Genomic DNA, 18,944 nt, shown 5'->3' on the forward strand with positions numbered 1-18,944 from the left:
TCAGCTCTTCTATTTCCTCCTATCAGGAATTCTTCCTACAGGTCGCAATCCTGTGCCAAACTTGTTTAACTGGCTTTTTGGTCTCGTAAAGTACCTTGAGGGTGGCGCTATTCATCTTGTAAAGTTTTGGAAAACTCCTAACATATCAGCTGTACTAGGTACGAGCAACTCATAGCAAAATGAAGGTCAATGGAGCCACATAATTCACAAACTTAGAGTTTGCAGGTGGTTGTTTGAGGCTATATTCTGTTTTGGGAAACTCTCTGATCCACAGCACACAAACTACTACTGAGTCACTCATCTGAAAAAGGTCACAAATTCTACCTGGAGGGAAAACCTTAACTAAACATATCTGAGACAATTTCCCCTGTTTGGACTCATAATGAAAAAGGAATGGTAGTTGCGATGAACAAAGTTTAAGACATTTTGTGATGTTGTGGTTTAGTATTTTCCTGGGCTTTGGTCAGCTGTTAAGAAAAACAAAACACTTAAGGGCCAATCTTTCTTAAGCTATTAAATATGTTCAGTTTCTATTGAATTGAATTAATCTTTCTTCGTTTTTAGAGGTTGATGATTTTGATTTGCTTTTAGGACTTTTTTCTCTCAGCCGTATTGCGTCCTCTCTCTCCTTTCCTCCTCTCATAAAATCTCTGCACCACCTAATCATTTGTTTCTCCTTCTCTCTCTCTCTCCAGCTCTCTCTCTCTGTTTCTCCAAGAAAAACAAATGACTGAAGAAGAATAAATATTCAAATCTTTGGAGAATAATATCATAGTTATCTTTAATACAAGATAACTGAAACTTCATATAACCCCGCCCTCAACCTCCTCTCCAATGTTTTTTCATTGTTGTATTTTTTTCCATTTTCTTCACATGTCCTCTGCACATGAAATGAAGACAGTAAGAAATGACTGTTAAAACCTCAGAACATATTTATCAGCAAAGAGATGAATTATCCAACTCTGTCATCTAAAGATAACTTTATAGACACTGATGTTTAACTGATAGAGGACAAATCTATCAACCGCCCCCGTCCTCTCCTGTCCTCTTCTCTCTTCCAAAAGAATCAGGAGGCAGTTGAACATATTTTATCCATCACTACATGACTAGTGATCATAGACTGTATACGACATCAACCTTCCTCTCATTTGATGTATTATGTCACCATTAAGCTCTTTCTGAATGTGTTCATGCCCTCAATAGTTCAATAGGTCTTCAGTTTGTTAAGGTGCCGTTAGACAATGATAAACTTCTCATAGCTGCTCAGGTATTGTGAATTCAATTTATGTAACTTAAAAGATCAGTGATAAAGTTGGTCATGTCACTTCTGTACAAAAACTGTTGAAGGTCTCACTATAGACTGACATAAAGGCATACATATAAAAAACATCCACATAGCTGTACAGTATAAGAAATAGGCCCAATAAAAAGAAACACTGACCATTATACCAATTGTTAAAAAGGACAGAATTTTAAATTAGCAGTTGTTGAAATGGAAACTGAAAGCAAAGATAACTGAAAATAAAATGTTGCTGCAAATATGAACTTTTCTTGGGATGCTGATGGTGGTGTTTTAGTGGGAATGGACAAAAGTAGTTTTCTGTCATCATTCAGAATCACTGCTGCAACTCTGAGCCAACATGAGAATCAAGCTAGAGATAGTGTAGCGGTATGAAGTCAGTCACTGTAACTGCTGAACAGCTCAGTATGAGGCCCTCACATCCCAGATGTAGCTCTGACTTTCCTGGCAGGAACTCTGATCTACAGTTCAGGCAGGCGACGCCAACAGGACCGGCGGGCAGGTTTGACAGGACCGCGCGCTCTTATTACACCACGGACTTCATCAGTGTGGAAGGTCGGGATAATGATCTGATGCACAATGATCAGCTGCACCATGATTAGCACTGACAGCCTGATGACAAGAATGCTTTGACAGCAAAAGCTGTACTGATAGAGTGGGCAGAGGTGGGGAGAGAAGGAGAGAGTGGTGAGGGAGAGGGAGAGAGCGAGGAAGTGGAAAAAGTGTTACAAGAAACAGGAGTTGTTCATATTATAAAATCTGACATCGAAAACATCCTAATCTATGAGAAAAAGGGTAATGAGATAGATGTTTATGTGGTAAATACGAATGTCATTACAGGAAAAAACATAATCAATGGGCCATTTTATAAAGCCAGCTAGTAAACATTGAGACGTTTGCTTGATAATGCCACCAAAATTATTTCCCTCTCTGTCTCCCTCTTTTTCAGGCCCTCTTCTCATACCCCCTCGACCCAACAATATGTCATGCAATGGATATAATTGCAATAATGCAATTTGGTTTGGAGGCGGATTGAGAGAATAATTGGACTCAACCCCAACGAAGTGACAGGCTAATGATTTAGCATGGCCACTGGCTATTGTGAGAAGCGAGCGCTTTCAATGCTACTGAGCTAATTTCCTCTGATGATGGTCTTAGCGCGTTGTCTTTGTGTCGACACAGAGGAGCGCACGGCCATGAGGCCGACAGCTAGATGATGTAACCCACCCACCCAATGCCAAACAAACACATGTCTCTTGTCTGGCAGAAGCCACCCACTGTTCTCACTTACTTCATGCACAAATGGGCTTCATTTGAAGTAAGGATAAAGCAAATCCCAGAGCAAGACAAAATCCAAAAAAAGAAGTCATCTTTATTCACTTTCCCCAGACACGTGGGCTCTGTACGATGCCAGGAGGAGGGAAAGCATTAGCATAGCCATCATATCTAATTGCATATTGTTACAGTGAGGCTAGACCAGGCCCTTAGACTGCAGCTACTGCCGTATGAAGAAAACCATGAATGTGTAAGACTTTGAAGTAGAGATTATTCTGATGTCAAAATATTCAATACGCCAGTGCGGTGTTTGTGATGTTTTCTGATAAAGACAGGAAATATACAGTCAAAGCACCTGATGGTGAAGCTGTACAAGTTCCTTAACAGAGAAATTTGCATTAGAAGAGAGCAAGTGTCCATCACTTCCGCAACAATAACAAGGCAGGGTGCTTATTTTTTTTTTCACCAGTGACCAGAGAGAAGAAGTGTCACATCTTGATATCTATTGTGTTAGATAAGACAAAAATGAGACTTCAAGACATTTCCTCCTACTTCTGCAAAGCACAGCTCAAGTGAAACAAGCACAGATAAGCTTGTTTCCCAGTCTGCGGACATGATGTGAATGTGGAGTGTGCAAGTCAAAAGAGGCTGTGAAACAGTGTGAGCTTGTGTCTGTGTTTGGCTGCATTTGTGTGTCTGCACGTGTGTGTGTTTGTTGCGAGACTAAAGCTTGCAACCAGACTGATGAATGTATTTATATCAGCTCGTTTTATGAGCCCTGCAGCTGGAAGATGAAAGGGTTATGAGAGGTTGTGTGTGTGTGTGTGTGTGTGTGTGTGTGTGTGTGTGTGTGTGTGTGTGTGTGTGTGTGTGTGTGTGTGTGTGTGTGTGTGTGTGTGTGCGCATCTGTAAGTTTCAGTGTGTGTGAGAGCTGATTATAAATGACTTTCATCCAGGTAAAGTGGGAAAAATCTCAAACCCTATATTTTTTGTTTTTTGACATTTTGTGCCACAGGCTCACAGAATGAAATGTTTTGCTATGACAGTGTTCTCCTCTCAATCCTTTTACTGACATACAGTATTTTTTTTTTCTCCATCCTCTTTCTGTTTGTCTACTTTGTTACTCTCTTCTTCTTCTTCTTCTGTTATCCTACGTCATCTTTCATCATGTCTTTCTTTTTCTTTTTCTCTCTTGTTCTTTTTCAGCCATCTGCTCTTTTGTTCCTCCCTGGCTATGCTGGTGTCATGCATCGGTATGATGGCTTACCCACTGTTTCATACAAAAACTCACTTTACTGAGAGGAAAAAATATTGCGGGCTTGGGTAGAAATACCTGGGTACAGCAAATTGAGGGCTAAAGGAAAGGAAAAAGGCATTTATAAAGGTAAGCACCAGGAAAGCCCTCCCCCATCCATACTCACTCCCTTTCAGCCAGAATCAATGCTCCAAAATCCCCCAAAGCCAGATCCTCTTACATCCTATCAATTATTCAACCTGCCTCTTTTGTACAACCACTCCTGTTTACAAGGACTGCCTGGCCAATTGTAAATGTTTGAGTGCCCGCTGAGCCCCCATCACCTCCCAACCACACACGTTGATTACACAGTGATTTAGCTTGATTCTGCAGCTCCCCACCATCACCATCACCACCACCACCCCAAACCGCTCACATCTGTGCTGACGGGACATCTGTCAGGCTGGCACAGAGGCAGCCGTGGAGGCAGATAGCCCCTAGCTGTGAGGGTGAACAGGGTACAGTGGGATGAGAGACGCCAGTCACACGCCTGTAAAGCTTGTCGTCTGGGCTGAGGTCTGGCTGAGGGCACGGCATCTGGCTGCCAGTCCCGGCAGATGTGCAGCCACGCTCAGGAGGCTCTGAAAGAATGTGTGTGAATGCTTGCTCTGCTACAGCAGCAGTAGCATTAGCTGGTTGACAGCTGTTGTTCAACTAGCCTCTGAAATGGTTGTGTGATGCATGCAACGTCTACAATTGGGGTTTCTTTTGTATATTTTTCTAATATGTTAGACATCTTCCCCATATCTTTTTCCTGAAAAGTTATTATCTACTGTACAGTACTTGCTATTATACTTGTAACTGACTGTATAAAAGCGCTTTGAGTTGAAGACTACAAAAGTGCTATACAAGCTCAAGTCCATTTACCATTTAAACTAATAAGTAAACTATTATTCATGAACTCACAGTTTCTATATTCTAGTTATATTTGGTAACTTAACAAAACAGGGCTTTGCACATAATTTACAGATTACCCATAATAACTGTTATATTTTGTCGAAGTAGTGCATTTTATGAAATATATCTAGAACTTTTAGGGTCATTAGTCTTTGGATTGATTCTGGCCTGGTCTGTTGTAAAAGTATGTCTCGTTAAATATCTTCAGAAACAGAAATATAAAATCAAGAGATTATTATTATTTTTCATTATTAAAGGGCCTATATGTAACTTTCAAAAATAATGCGTTTGTAGTGATACTGCATGGCCGTTAGGCGAATTGCACCAGTAACCTGTTGCTCGCTTGCATGCTCGTCATATGTACAGTCTATGGCTCGTACATACACAAACGAGCATCATCATCGGCCGCAAAACACTGGCTATTTACCGGCATAATGTTTACAGAGGAGGTTAGAGGTCATACACATGTGAAAGTCTGTGAAGGAGTCTGTGTTGTGCTTGAGACCGGTCGTTTATTTGTACTAACAGATTCCATATTAGATTCATTCTCCATCCTAAAAACGACAGTCTCGGCAGGCACTGGCTGAGAGCAGGAGTGTGTGATGAGTTTGTCCGCCTTTGAGAGCTCCTAGGGCGGATAGAAGTGTGTGGAAGGCGGCCTCTGGCTGTAGCGGGAGTGTGTGATGAGTTTGTTCTGTTGATCTCAGTAAGCAGAGTGAGGAGGATGTCGAGAAATAAAATGTCACTTTCTGGAGCTTTCGTGTAAAATACGACCCGGGGAAAATTTTTATACAGGCAACACAGATAGACAGTGAACATCTACTTTTTCACATCAGTTAACCGTTCTCTTATTAATGGGCGATAAAAAAACTATTTATACATGTAAAAAGTTACATATAGGACCTTTAAAGGCTTTGTATGCGATTTTTTGATCCAGCTGTCGGACCAGATGTTGCCCTTGAGCACCAGCATGAGGTCTATGCATGAAACCAAAACAACTCGCGGTGCATTGTTGTGTTAGCATGCTAATGCTAACGATCTTATTATTATTATTATTATATTATGCTCGTATCTTCACACTGCATGTAAATTTACTTGAAATGAGCGTGATCTAGAAACACAGTTAAGCAGTGAGTACAGTATGTTATTCTTCTTTTCTCTAGTCCCTCAATTAAACAACTTTTATACGCGACGGGAGGAGTCAGTCGGCCGTCCCGCCGATGTAAACAAAGTGAACATAGGACTCTGAAAACTCTGAAAACATCACAGACAGTGGGACTCGGGTGTTACACTCATTGTAGACAGTCATGACTCAGAGTTATTTTCAGAGGATATACTTGATTTCTATTATATTTAAGTGTGAAAAATCACATATAAAGCCTTTAAGCAATGACTTTAACCCTAAAACTTATGAGTGACACATGTAGTATTAGGGAAGCATTAAGGATGGGTTTAGGGGAGAAATATAACTAAGCGTGTTCTAAAGAGTCAAAATAAACACAAGAGCAGAGAAAGTGTTGTAAAATCCATTAGAGCATAACAACCATCAACATGTAAATCCTTTTTAAATTGACAAGGCACTCAAGTGCACAATCCAGTATTGTAGTCTACCTTCCAGAAACATGTTTCAACTTTGCAGAATGATACAAATGCTAGCAAGAACTGACGCCTGCTAGCAGAGTATGGTAGATTGTACTACATTTACAACTCCTTAATAAAACTTGCTATGTCTCCGCTTGCAGTGATTTTAAAGTTGTATCACTGAGGCCACAGAGGCAGCGTAACTAATTGTTTCTGTGTGTTTGATCCTCCCGTGTTCTGTCTCATCACTCTCTCCATACCTCACCTGCCAGGAAAAGTTATGAGGACGCTGCTTCTCCACCCCACAAACCAGACGGAGAGATTTCTCAAGCAAACAAACCATTAATTTGGTTTTAAAACAAAAGGAGTAGCACATTTGGATAATTAATTATAAATAATGCATACTTAGCTGTTGCTAACATTGATGTTAAAACGAAAACACTTAATGGTAGGATATTTATTTTCTTAACGCACATGTCAGCTGTTAATGTAAGAGTTACATCAGCTTGATGATTCTTTCTGTTGTTGTGATCTCACGTGTCAGGGACCTCGCTGCACGGTTGGCAGAAGCGTGACAAGTAGGTAAATGCAATTTCTTACAATTAAAAATAGCACTGCTGCCATACTCTTTAGCAGAGTGCTAGAGGCCATGAACCTTACTCATGTCTCTGTAGTTTTATGTTGGGCTGTGACAGAAAGCAACTACTACCCCACAATTCACATTTTCATGTAAATATATGTAATATTTTCACTTCAGAGCACTAAATTAAATTGGTCACTTTCACCACATTTCATGAAACACAATTGAGGTATTGTGAATCAACCTGTATATTGCAGCTGTCTGATAGCTGCTGTGGAGACTGTAAGTGTCACTGTGCATCAGTCCTCGACATTTTTTTGTGTGCCATAGCATAAAAGAGACTGAATCAAATTTACACAGAGATATGAATTGCTTAAATTGACTTGTTAATTTTACCCCCCCCCCCCCCCCCCCCCTTGCACAAACAGGACTACAGCAAACAAACACTCATACAATTAGGGGAATGAATACATAAAGAATATATGTGGTCTAAATATAAATGGTACAAAAGTATCAGTTAGTCAATTTGCATGCATGTCTTTCCTGCAGCCTCCCAAACACACATACACACACACACACACACCCCAGGGCGCCTTCTTTATCAGTGCAGCTCACATTGGCACTGACACATGCATTGCCAAGACTGCCAGGCTACAGCCATGCTAATGTAGCCCGTTAGTCTAACAAAGGCGCAGGTCAATGGAGCCTCCAGTGGCTAATTGCTTCAGAGAGATAAGTGAGTTTGACGACGCAGCAAGGAACGGCTCAGCGAAAAGGAAGCAGCGAGGGGGAAGATGTTAATGAATCCCCTGTTCACTCCTCCGTCAATATCAGCCCGTCGCAGGCCCACCGCAAATGAATATTAAAGACACTTTTGATTGTTTGCCGTATTTTTTTGTGTGGTTTCATTGAATATTTAATGGGTTGTTTTGTGGTGTTTTTGTCACATATTCTATGCTGGGTAAGAGAGTGGAGCTAATGCAATTAATCCCCACACCATCACATGAAGGCTAATCAGCTGTGGTAGCCAGTAAAGTCACATGGCCACGATGCACTAATATAAGACGCTGCACTAGAATACTGAATGATGTAGACTGAGGGCACTGTGTCTAGAGTGTGCTGAGTGATGATACAATACAGTTAGAAAGAGTCTGAACAATGTTTTTCTGAGAGCGTTTGTGCACATGTCTGAGCCCATCAGAGTAATTATATGTCACGGTTGTTAGCCTAAAGATTTGAGCTTTTGAAGGAAACATTTTGGTTTGAGTTGATTTGCTCCCTCTGAAGTGACAGCGACAAGAGCAGCGAGTGCCATCCGGAACTGATAACGCAGATCGGATCTTCTTCATCAGCTAATCTCCTTCTGACTTATATTAAATCAATGTCAACTTTTTTTTAGACAGCAGGACTCAGAGTCTGTTTCCTCTGCAATTGCAAAGCTCTTTTCCAAGAGTCGACTCAAGTTGTCACAAATCTCTCTGCCTCTGACAAACTCACTTCATCTGAAGATTACCATTCTCGCTGAACATGAAGCTGAAGCCATATTTCCTGGATATGGCTGGAGGCTAATACAAATTGGACTTGACAAAAGATGATGCATAAGCCGAGACAACGCTGTTTCATCCCTTTATTTCTCCCTCTCTAGGTAGCGATTGTGTGAATTGCCGCTGTGTGTGATGATGGACTGTGGATGCGTTTGGTTTGACGATCCAAGTGGCCTCTTGGGAGACACCCGGGCTTTGTGCATAAACAAATACATACTTAAAATACTCTTCACACATTCACTCTTAAGACGCCATAGCTATACCTCTGTATCTCTTTTTTTATTTTAGGTAGCCCATCATTCTTCCATTCCCACTCAAACTGCCTGTCTGGCTCTCATTAGCATGTTATTTTGCATTCATGGCCTCCATGCTGTTTGTTTTCTTCAGTGGGTCTTGCCCTCTGGGTCCAACCATTTGCTAACCCGTTGAGATGAAAGCAACCACTCTCTGTGGGATATTTGGTAGGCTTGACACCTGTTGACACACCACAGAGATATCCAGAGATATCGCTAACAGTTAAAAGCATTTTTTTTTACTGAATAATGTCTCTGTTTGCTAAATTCCTACAGTGAGCAGAATCCTTTCATAATTGTTTAAACCAGTTGGTAAAAAGGATGTTGGAAGTGGGTTTGCAGGTTTTTCCTGCAAGGAATGTACAATATATACAACCATGGCTAGAACGTGATACCTGCTTAATTCGCATGCTATATAACATCTCATTAAAAGTGAATATGGTAATAAAAAATCCCTCCCAGATACCTTGAGGCCTCTTACCAAGTTCAGTTGTTTTCTGTCCCATAGATGTGAAAAAGCAGCATGTGAGCTGCTGCAGGGCTGTCCACCCTGCACAGCAGTTGCAGATATACATACTGTGCTCTTTCCAGATTTTGTTGTTAACTAGTGGTGACCTGAGACAAGCTGTGAATCTGTTCCTACCAGGCGTTAGCAGGAAGGGACGAAAGTTGAACTTACAGCGTCAAACAGCAGCCACAAGAGAGCAGCGCAGCGCAAATTGTCCTCAAATATTGATTCTGCTGCAGAGAGCCGTGTAAGGACGGAGACAAGGCGCCAGGCTCATCTGCAGAACACCAAACCTCAGAGGGAGAGAGAGAAAGCGAGTTAGGGAATGAGGGGAGGAGAGATGATGAGGAAGTATACAGAGCCCTCATACAGTTTAATGATGAAACGCTACTGAGACATTTTTGCTTTATCCTGGCTGTAATTTAAGCTTGTCACTACCTAGTTCTCTTAAGTGTCTGTATATGTGAGTTGCAGTGAGTTGCAGGATGGGAAGCCACTTAAACTTCAAAATAGAGTGTTTCATTTGAATATAGTCGTATGTGCTTGTGTGAGAATGCAGTTGCAGAGTGTCATTGTATTCCCACTCTAAATGGACCACTGTTGCAGAGACACTGCTCAAGGAAAGAGGGCATTGTGGTGTGACTGTAGGCCTAAAAATATTCCATGTCAGTAGTCCCGAGAGGAGCCCAGTGCTTTCCAGGCCTCTCAGTAATGAGAGAGAGGAGCTGCCTGCCACTGGTAGCCCTGCTGTCCCCCAGCTCCCTCCGGCTCAGAGCTCAGCGCTGGTGCTGGCGCTGGAGAGGCAGTGGCTCAGCTTCCACAGATTTATCATAGCTCACAAAGCAGCCCGTCTGAAAGCATAGGCTTTCATTCGCAGAGGAGCAGCCCCCCCCCCCCCCCCCCCCCCCCCCCCCCGCCCCCGGCGGGCTAACCCCTGGGCACACTGACCCGACACATTCACATATCAGAGAGGCAGACAGAAACAGTTTGAGAAAGACTTGCACTTGGATGTGTGTCTGCGAGAGAAAAAATGGATTTGGAAAGCATGGGAACAGAAAGTAGCACACTCGTACAAACGGCTAAGAAAAAAAAGTTTTGACTGTGAGGATACGCAATGTGGCTGAAAAAAAGAGAAAAACAGGAGGAATCCAAGTCAATCTAGACAGTGATGATTGAGAAATATTAGGTTGTTGTTTGGAAAGCTTCACCATTGCATTCAATCAGTTAATGACTTTCCAGGAATGGGGAAAGAACTGTTTTCCATGGTCAAACTGCATGGAGATACAGACAGAGGAACTGGCTATTATTTCAGTGTATCTGACAGAAGCATGTATAATTGCATCTTTTGACAGAGGTTTTGCAACACACATTCATAATATTGTCTTCCATTTAAAACAGCTTGTAAAGATAAATAATCTGAACATTAAGACAGAGAAAGAAAATATTCACAATGAATGGAAATAACACAAAGACAACTCGTCCTCCTTGTTTGAACATTTTATGGGCCTCCTTTTAGTGAACATAAGAGATGTCACAGTCTGAATATGTGAGATCTGAGATATCTAACTTTGAAGGCTGATATTGGAAAAAGTCTTCTGGACAAAAAGGAAAGGAAAGGAGTCGGGTGAGTCACATTTTGCTACTTCATATTGTTCCAAGCTGTACGTAAGCATGGCTCGATTCTATGAGCTATTTTGACCAATACCTAATCAGGGCAAATGGAGAATGATTTTTTCTTTTTCATCTACTTCAAGTGTCAGACATTCAACAAAATGCTCCACCTTCAATTTCATGTGACATCCACAGCAAAGGATGAGAGATATCTAGAAAAACAAAACATTCCCAAACGGTTTCAGCTAGTGCAAATATCTTACATGAATTTTTAATATGCTGTTATGTTCTTACACTGAAATTCCTAATTAGAACTGCAAAATGAGCCACGCAAAACAGTCTTTATGTTTGTGACTTGACCCACAAGAGCAATTTTGATGCTAATTTGCTATTTGCTAGTTATCGACTGCTATCGCTTTCATTTCTCCCAGATCATCTCTTAAGTATCTCCAGTAGAAGCTCTACATAGACAACAGGTTTGAGCTGTGGAATACAGCACATCTGACACTCATCCACAAACGCTTTGTTGAAATATATTCTTAAAAATGCTAATTCTGTGTTTGAAATCGACCCCTGATCATTCCATACTCTGTCCATCATTTATAAATATGAGTACATTAGAGTCCAGATGTACCCTGGATGTCCATGATTGTAGGCCGTTGGTCTCACAAACAAGCATTCTGTGTATGCTTTATGTGTCGCTCCACTTAGCCAAGTGAACATAGTTTGTGAAGAGTGCATTCTTTTTTATTCCATTGTTTTGTGATGGATGGCCTGACAGCGGTCCTTTTCCTTGATATTTTTCCCACTGTACAGTAAATATGTGTGAGTCATCCATCTCTTCCACATGGAGAGTTTCAGGTTTCCTTGTGCCTCGCTGGCTCTCTTGCTATCGTGTGACCTAAAAAAGAAACCGTACAACAGATAAGAGAAGTGTCAGTGTCAGGGAGATATCTAATTACACAAAGTGACTCTGATTCTTGTTTAACAGTTTCCATTTGAAAAGATCCAATCAGGTTAGGAGGAGAATATATACCAAATCACACCATTTGCACTGCCTTCGTGTCCTTTTTTTTTTGATTGGAAATATTTGTTTTGTTACCCTAGCTGCCTGACTGATTGCATGGACAAACTGCTAGAGATGGATTTCACATGTCTGCAAGCTGTAATGGTTTGTTTACATTTGGGCAGTAAGTTGAAGGCGTGTAATTGGAACTGTACAGAGCTTGTTTTCCATCAACAAACCTCATCTAATATGCATTTATAAAGAACAGCAATGCTTGTTTATTTAATGATTTCATGTTTTTTCATTCCTAAAATGCTGTAAAAAATGTACTATAAAGAAAGATGTTTGTAATGGGACATGTGCAAATATGTATCTTGAGGTGCAGCATCTTTGCTGTTCCTTGTTAAACAGAATTCCAGTGCCTTGGTCAGGCAAACTATGCATTTTTCTACTGCACACCTACGCTGTGTGGGAGTGAAAACAGATGGACAGATACAGATCATCATGGTGAATGAGACGCTGAGGTGGTGAAAGGAGGCCATGGGTAGAAAGAGAGAGATGCAGGATAAAGAAAAGAAAGAAACAGAGGGAGCGAGGTTGCAGGGCCGTTTGAGCGGTTGCCAGGGAATCGATGTGTCATTGCAACTATCTTCAGTGACATCTGCCATCAAGTCTCCAAGTAACTGCTCCCTGGTCCCAAAGCACCTTGCAAATGCACAATTAATGTCCACTGATGCAGTCAGCCATTGGCTCCTCATTTCTCCCTCAGCTGATCGACCAGTCAGACAGGGTGGAAGAAAAGGAGAGAAGAAGAAGAAGAGAGACAGCAGTGTGTAACAGAATGAGGATAATTGCCCCTATAGGTCCCAAGGTTGGTGTTAGGCCCAGGGTCATTAATTCTACTGCCTGTGACTGAGCCCAGCAGGACCTCTGTTCCTCAGTCTATCCCACTCACCAATTTAATTATGACTCTTAATTGTAGCGCCTCTGTGGAAGGCCCCCGCCATAATGCATTCTAATGAATGCGACAGATGTTGTGCTGTTATGCCATCTCTCGAGCAATTACTCTTATGGCGCCTGTATCGCTTCCTCTACAACTTGTTAATTTTTTTTTTTATGTTTCACCTGTAAATAAACTGCAGCTGCTCCATCAAACTACAGACACTGTTGTATGTACATACACACACCCCTGTCGTCAGTCCCGCAAATTAACTTTCACACCTCAACAGCTTACAAAGGGCCGTGGAGGACCTTCATTTAAATCAATCTGTCTCATCTGAAACTCAGTCAGTTAACATGGCCTCACACACAGGTTGTTTATGGTATACAGAGTGTAAAGAGGGCCTGTGATTTCTCCATTGGTTCATAGTAAAAGTTGGCTGAGCAGGTACAAGGGCAGATTAACAATTAGACTCATTGTTGGGACTTGTTTGCTGATTAGCTCTGTATTGTTCTTGAAAGTCTTTTTTTATGTTTGAAATAGTGATTTAATTAGACCACATTCTTTTGTAAGTATTTCAAAGACCCGAGCAGCTTTTGTGCTGGAGATCATCTTTAATTTTCTCTGTAAGCTCCTTTGAATTCTTCCTTTTACAGTCAAATAAATGACAAGGCATAGCAGTAAGAGTGCTTCGGTTGAAAGTTTGTTTACCAGACACAAATTGAGCCAAGATGTTTCACACAGGGGGAAAAAATCTATTCAATTGAAGATCCTGCTCGATTATGGCTACATGAAATGTTAGTGAAGCTGGAAGATACACAGTAGAGTATTCATCTATTATTCCGGGCCAAGGTGTGATTCTCAGGGGACTGTTTGTTTTGAACACTAATAAGGTTCCATGCTTTGTTATTGCTTAGAAATTTAACTAATCAAAGACGCTACGATAATTGGAATTGGCTTGATAAACAGTGACCCTAAATGAGCACAGAAATAAAGCGCACACACAACAAATAAAAAAAAAATTAGAAAAGCAACAACAGATGCTCATCTTACCTTTGTGGTCTTTACTTTGTTGCCAGTGCTGCAGGACCAGCCGGTCAGGTCAGGCAGCACCTTACACTCCTCTCCGTCCATACACGGCTGCATCTGGCACCACCACTTTTGGGCTACTATGGAGGCTGGAGCAGCACGTGGAGGGAAAAGAAGGACAGCAGGTTAGTGAGTAGATGGTAAATAACGATGAAGAGAGCTGAATTAGTAACAAAGGATGGCAAAAGGATACAATACAACGTCACCATTACCTTCACACTGACATGAAACTGGACTTCATATCAACAGCCCAAATGAACTTTTTTATTCAAACATGGTAGCAAACCTCGGCTTATTTTTACAATGTTAATGCCCCACCGCTGTCCATGGTGCTGATCTTACTGCTGGAAGAATAACTAACACTGTAAACTACACTGGTGAAACACCCTGTTTTTTTTCTGTTGTATTCACTGTTATCTCTGAGCAGTCATGTGTGTTTTCAACTGTGATTTTTACAGGAGCTAGAATTTATATCAGGTACCTGTATTATTTGATTTAGAATAATGTAATCTCCAATCATGGGATCTAAAAACTGGTGTAGAGCATCAATTCTGACATAAGCAAAAAAGAATACAAAACGTGAAATGGGGAAAAAGCAGAAGATATACTACTTAGGCAGCAATGACTATTATAATTGAAGTATTTGGATAAAACAATGGGGCTAACTAATCCAAGAAATTAGTTACTTTCTAACTTTTAGTAATATGAATGAAATGACTGCTTTCACCTAACTTCTCCTTTGTTTCTGTTAAGATAAGAATAACACAAGGCACATCATTTTGGTGATAAGTATTATTCAGTAACTCAGTCTGTAGGGACCTGGGTTGGAAACTGGAAAGCCCCACTCTAACATTTCTCCATTAATGCCCATAGGTCCAGGCAGGTGTGTAATTCAGGCCTATATGTGTGAGAAGCATGTCTCTCAATAACATCTGTTATGCACTAAATACTTAATTATGTAAAAATCTAATTACTTAACAAAGGGAGAAAGAGCAGAGTTGTGATAAAGCAATGCTATCTATTGAAACAGACATACTCTCATGTATTTAGGACAACAGACCGTATGTTCTATTCTTTAATTAAAAACCCCTTTCTGAAACCCAGTCTCCTGTATATTATGCATGAAGGTAAACAAATCTGAGTGTGGTCTTTTTAGTATCAGTGCATCTTAATTTAAAAAAAAAATAAAGTGATCATTTCCTGTATATCTGTGTGAAAGAAGGCACAGCTTCAGAACTGGACCTGTTGTACAGCTAATCAAGTGTTAAGACCCCAAGTTTTCTCATGCCTTAGCAGCTGACACTCAAATCTCGCAGATCATCTGACCCACTGTCTAGACAGCAGACAGCCCGACAGCTGAGAATAACTCAATTCCCTCTCTCCTAATTCATCATCCATCCACCCTTCTGTCTCAAGTGTGGACGCAGGGAGGACTAAAAGAGTGCACCCATTTCTCCAACTTCATTAAACTGGTGGATTGATGATGTTTTGAAATATGTATTTTGTTTTATCTTCAGTGCCGATTGTTTCCAACAAAGAGAGGAGATGAGTTGGCATTGGCAGGGGAAAAAAAGACTTTCAACTGCGTAACACAACAGAAACATCGCTCAAGTATCATGTAAGAAGAAAGAGAAAAGAAGGAGGAAGATATCGTTAAATAATAAGTGTTCACCGAGAAATAAATCTTTGTAGTGAGGGAAATGAGAAGTGGTTTGAACTAAGAGAGGCAGAGCTGGAGATCGGGAAGGGAGACGAGAGGATTTTTGAAGATGACTGCCACCAGGTGTAACAAAGAAAGCAGAAGATGAAACAAAGAGGACAGAGGGAAGGCGAGTTAAGAAACTGAAAATGAGTGGAGAATAGGCTGTACAAGTCCAAAGACACAGACAGGAAGACATGTAGAGAGAGGAAGAAACCCAATATGCCAAGTCACCACAACAATACAGTAAACACTGGGCATAATGTAGAACACATTGTTATGATGCATGAGCTCAGTGGCAGCGAGTGGTTCTAAAAACCAATGGCTGTGTAATGCTCGTTAATGTGGCCATTATGGTGTCGACGACCGTGCTTTACACTGCGAGAGTGTTATTTAGAGCTAATAGGCATGGCCTGTGAGTGCTATTATGGAGTTAGTGTTCACTGCAGTTTATCTCATGTTGTATTGGGAGGGCGGGTCAGGTGTGACACACGAGCAACTGCCTGTCAAGTCAGACATTAACAGTCGCTGGGGTAAGGCCTGTGATGTCATGCATGGTTTAGATGTTGGACAGCACTTACAGACAGGTCTCCACAGGTCAACGATAAAGAGATTACAGAGGTACTTAGTGTGTCTGTAGTAGTTCATTCTGACATCATCACCTCTGGGACTACTTTTTTTTTTCTGCGCCCCACTTATAGTAAATGCGGAAGCGGTAGGTTTGGCAGGATGTGATGCCTTCAGGGTAAGCTATTGTACAGATGGCCTACTGCCAATATATTTAGGCTCTTTTGCATTTCACACAAGCAGTTTCTGATACTACTTGATACTTGATACTTGATACTACCAATGACCGCTTCAAACTAAAAACCATTACAGTTCAGACACCATAAATCTTGTCCCTAGCCCACATTCTAAATCCACATTCAGGTGTCCGGTTATATAGATGTGGTTTGAACATAGTACAATACAGTCCTTATATCAATTATTCATCATTTGTAATATTGTGTCATCTGTACAATAAACGAAGTAAGGTACAAACTTTGAATTCAGGTCAAACATAGAAAACTGTCTTTAATCACAAATTGTCAGATTTCAAACTTTAGTTTCTGAACTACATCAGGTTAATAAATAAACTCTAAAGACACAAGTAGTTTGAATCTGTTGTCTTTGCATGGAGCAAATCTATTTGTTTCCCACTTTTTTTCCCACAGTCCTTTGGCTATGCTTTGTTAATGGTATCCTGACTGAAGGGTTATATTTACTCTACAGAAATGCAAGTTTAATGAATCTTCAAACTGCATTAAAAAAAAACGCACTTCAGCACATTTGCCAACATTTTGAACTATTCATTTTTATAACTCTCTGCTTCGTCTCACCAACACTTTCCAATGACCTAAATACACAAGTTGGTCATTATTCACGGTGACACTGGCAAATGCTTAAAGGGCATAAAAGCCTTGAAAAGCGGTAACACCTCAAATGGTTGAGCCAATAATATATTTTCGGCTTTCCTCCGCCGCACTTATAACGTCCCCAAAATGCTGATCGAGTAAATGTGAGAATGACTCACTAACGATTCATTTAAACTAGAACACGATGCATACAATCCAGGAAACGTGTATAACACATGGAGTACCTCTATTCTGATTGCATCAGTCCCATTAACACATTCAGAAAGTGAAAATTCTAATTAAAAAGGTTTACAGCTCGTACATTTCATCACAGTACCTCTCAGCTCATTACAAAAGAATCAGTGCTCAAAATGGCTTCCTTTTAAGTTCTCTCAAACTTTCAGCGCAGGCAGCACAGCTGAGGGCAAACGTCTAGACACAGCTTTGCTTTGGGTGCAGGTGATTAGGCAACACGAGGGACTGAGGCGATGTTATTCCCCAAGTTCTCTTATACTCTATGGGGTTCTCTAAATAAGGTCTGCGGAGGTTCCACGCCACGAGGCTGCTTACAGCCCTGTCTCTGCTCCAACTGATCACTACACGTCAATCTAACATGAGCATGATAAATGTCACTCATCGTTATGCCAGTTGTGGATGCAGCTTTTTATTTTTGTTTGTGTATGAGAGCGAGGGTGTCAGCGTCTATGAGCCAACACAGCTGCTATCTATTTCCTCCTGCCTTGCCTTGTGGATTGTCATTGTAATGTTTGTGACATCAAGTGGACAAACGTGAAACTGCAGGCTCCACTTGTTTATTCTCTGACTTACATGATCACAAAACTTGTTTATTGTTAAGAAACCTGCAACAAACTATCAAGCCAACGTGCGTTAATTTATGTACTTAGCACTTTGAGAATGTGTGCTGTACTCCTGTTCTTTTGCATAAGCTTGACAGCGTCTCTTTAGGCTAGGTGGTGGTGGGGGAGAGGTGTGTATCATTTTTACCACAAACAAACACAACTTTTAAGGTCGCACCACGCTGTGTTTTGGTAAAGCTCAAATGCATGTTCGAGGGTCTTCCTTCCCCGTCATCCCTTTCATCTCAAGTTATTATAGCCATGTGAAAGAATAATAGATCATCCATTGATGTATGAGCCCAATTCTATCTGGACGTCTCCCATTGTATCATTCAGACGTGGCTTGTTTGATGTACAGCAGGGCATGCTAATACAATCTGGGCACTCATGCGTACGTCTGCAGGAGTATTTCCCATTAATACTTCACAAAGGCACTCACTCAATGGAGCAACACAAAGTGCAATAGGTAGTTTACTCTCACTTTGCATCTGCGTGTATTTGTCTTTCAATACGTGTAGAGCCAGCTGTGCACATATGGGGCCCTTTGGGTGTTTTTTGTGTGCATGTGTGCATTCCCCCACAGTGCAGTGTCAGGCGTAAAAGCAAAATCACAGACCATCCTGTGGCCCTGCTCCCTGACTATTAATATTTAAAGAGAGTATGATGCACCTTCACACACAAACACACACAAACACCCACACACTCAAATACACATGTACAATAGCCAAGGCACAAAGAAGAAGTTTGGGATGGACCCAGAGGTATGGATACCCTAAGGCATTGTAACTGTTCCACTCAGTGATCCTGCAGTGTATACGCAGTTGGAGAGGAGCATCCATCTCTTTCTAGAATGATTTACTAACACACTGTATCTCTGTTGGCACAGCTCACACAGCAATGCCAACACACCCAGATACGCTTGACGAGGAAAACAAAAGTGGAAAAACGGACAGAAAATGATAATGCACGGTGAAGGGTTGCAAACACGGAGAGCAGATTTTTTTTAAATAATGACAGAAGCGTGACATTATGGAGCAGATTTTCCAGTAAACAAGAGCAGGTAGATGTGTTTGAAA

General features: G+C 41.1%; 1 protein-coding gene across 2 annotated transcripts in view; it reads right to left on the reverse strand.

Annotated features, from left to right (window-relative positions):
- Window positions 1–10,756: 10,756 nt before the first annotated feature.
- The window catches only part of tafa4b (TAFA chemokine like family member 4b), a 34,698-nt gene continuing 26,510 nt past the window's right edge, over window positions 10,757–18,944 (reverse strand). The window contains exons 5-7 of one of the 2 annotated variants that reach the window (XM_065955055.1): window positions 13,883–14,007; window positions 12,595–12,658; window positions 10,757–11,784 (exon numbers count right to left, since the gene is read on the reverse strand). In XM_065955055.1, the coding sequence (XP_065811127.1) occupies window positions 12,644–12,658; window positions 13,883–14,007 (140 nt within the window). In that variant the 3' untranslated portion in view covers window positions 10,757–11,784; window positions 12,595–12,643. The remainder of the gene's footprint in view (window positions 11,785–12,594; window positions 12,659–13,882; window positions 14,008–18,944) is intronic. The other variant, XM_020633134.2, reaches the window with a different exon arrangement.

Source organism: Labrus bergylta, chromosome 5 (genome assembly GCF_963930695.1).
Source record: "Labrus bergylta chromosome 5, fLabBer1.1, whole genome shotgun sequence".
NCBI classification, from domain to species: domain Eukaryota; kingdom Metazoa; phylum Chordata; class Actinopteri; order Labriformes; family Labridae; genus Labrus; species Labrus bergylta.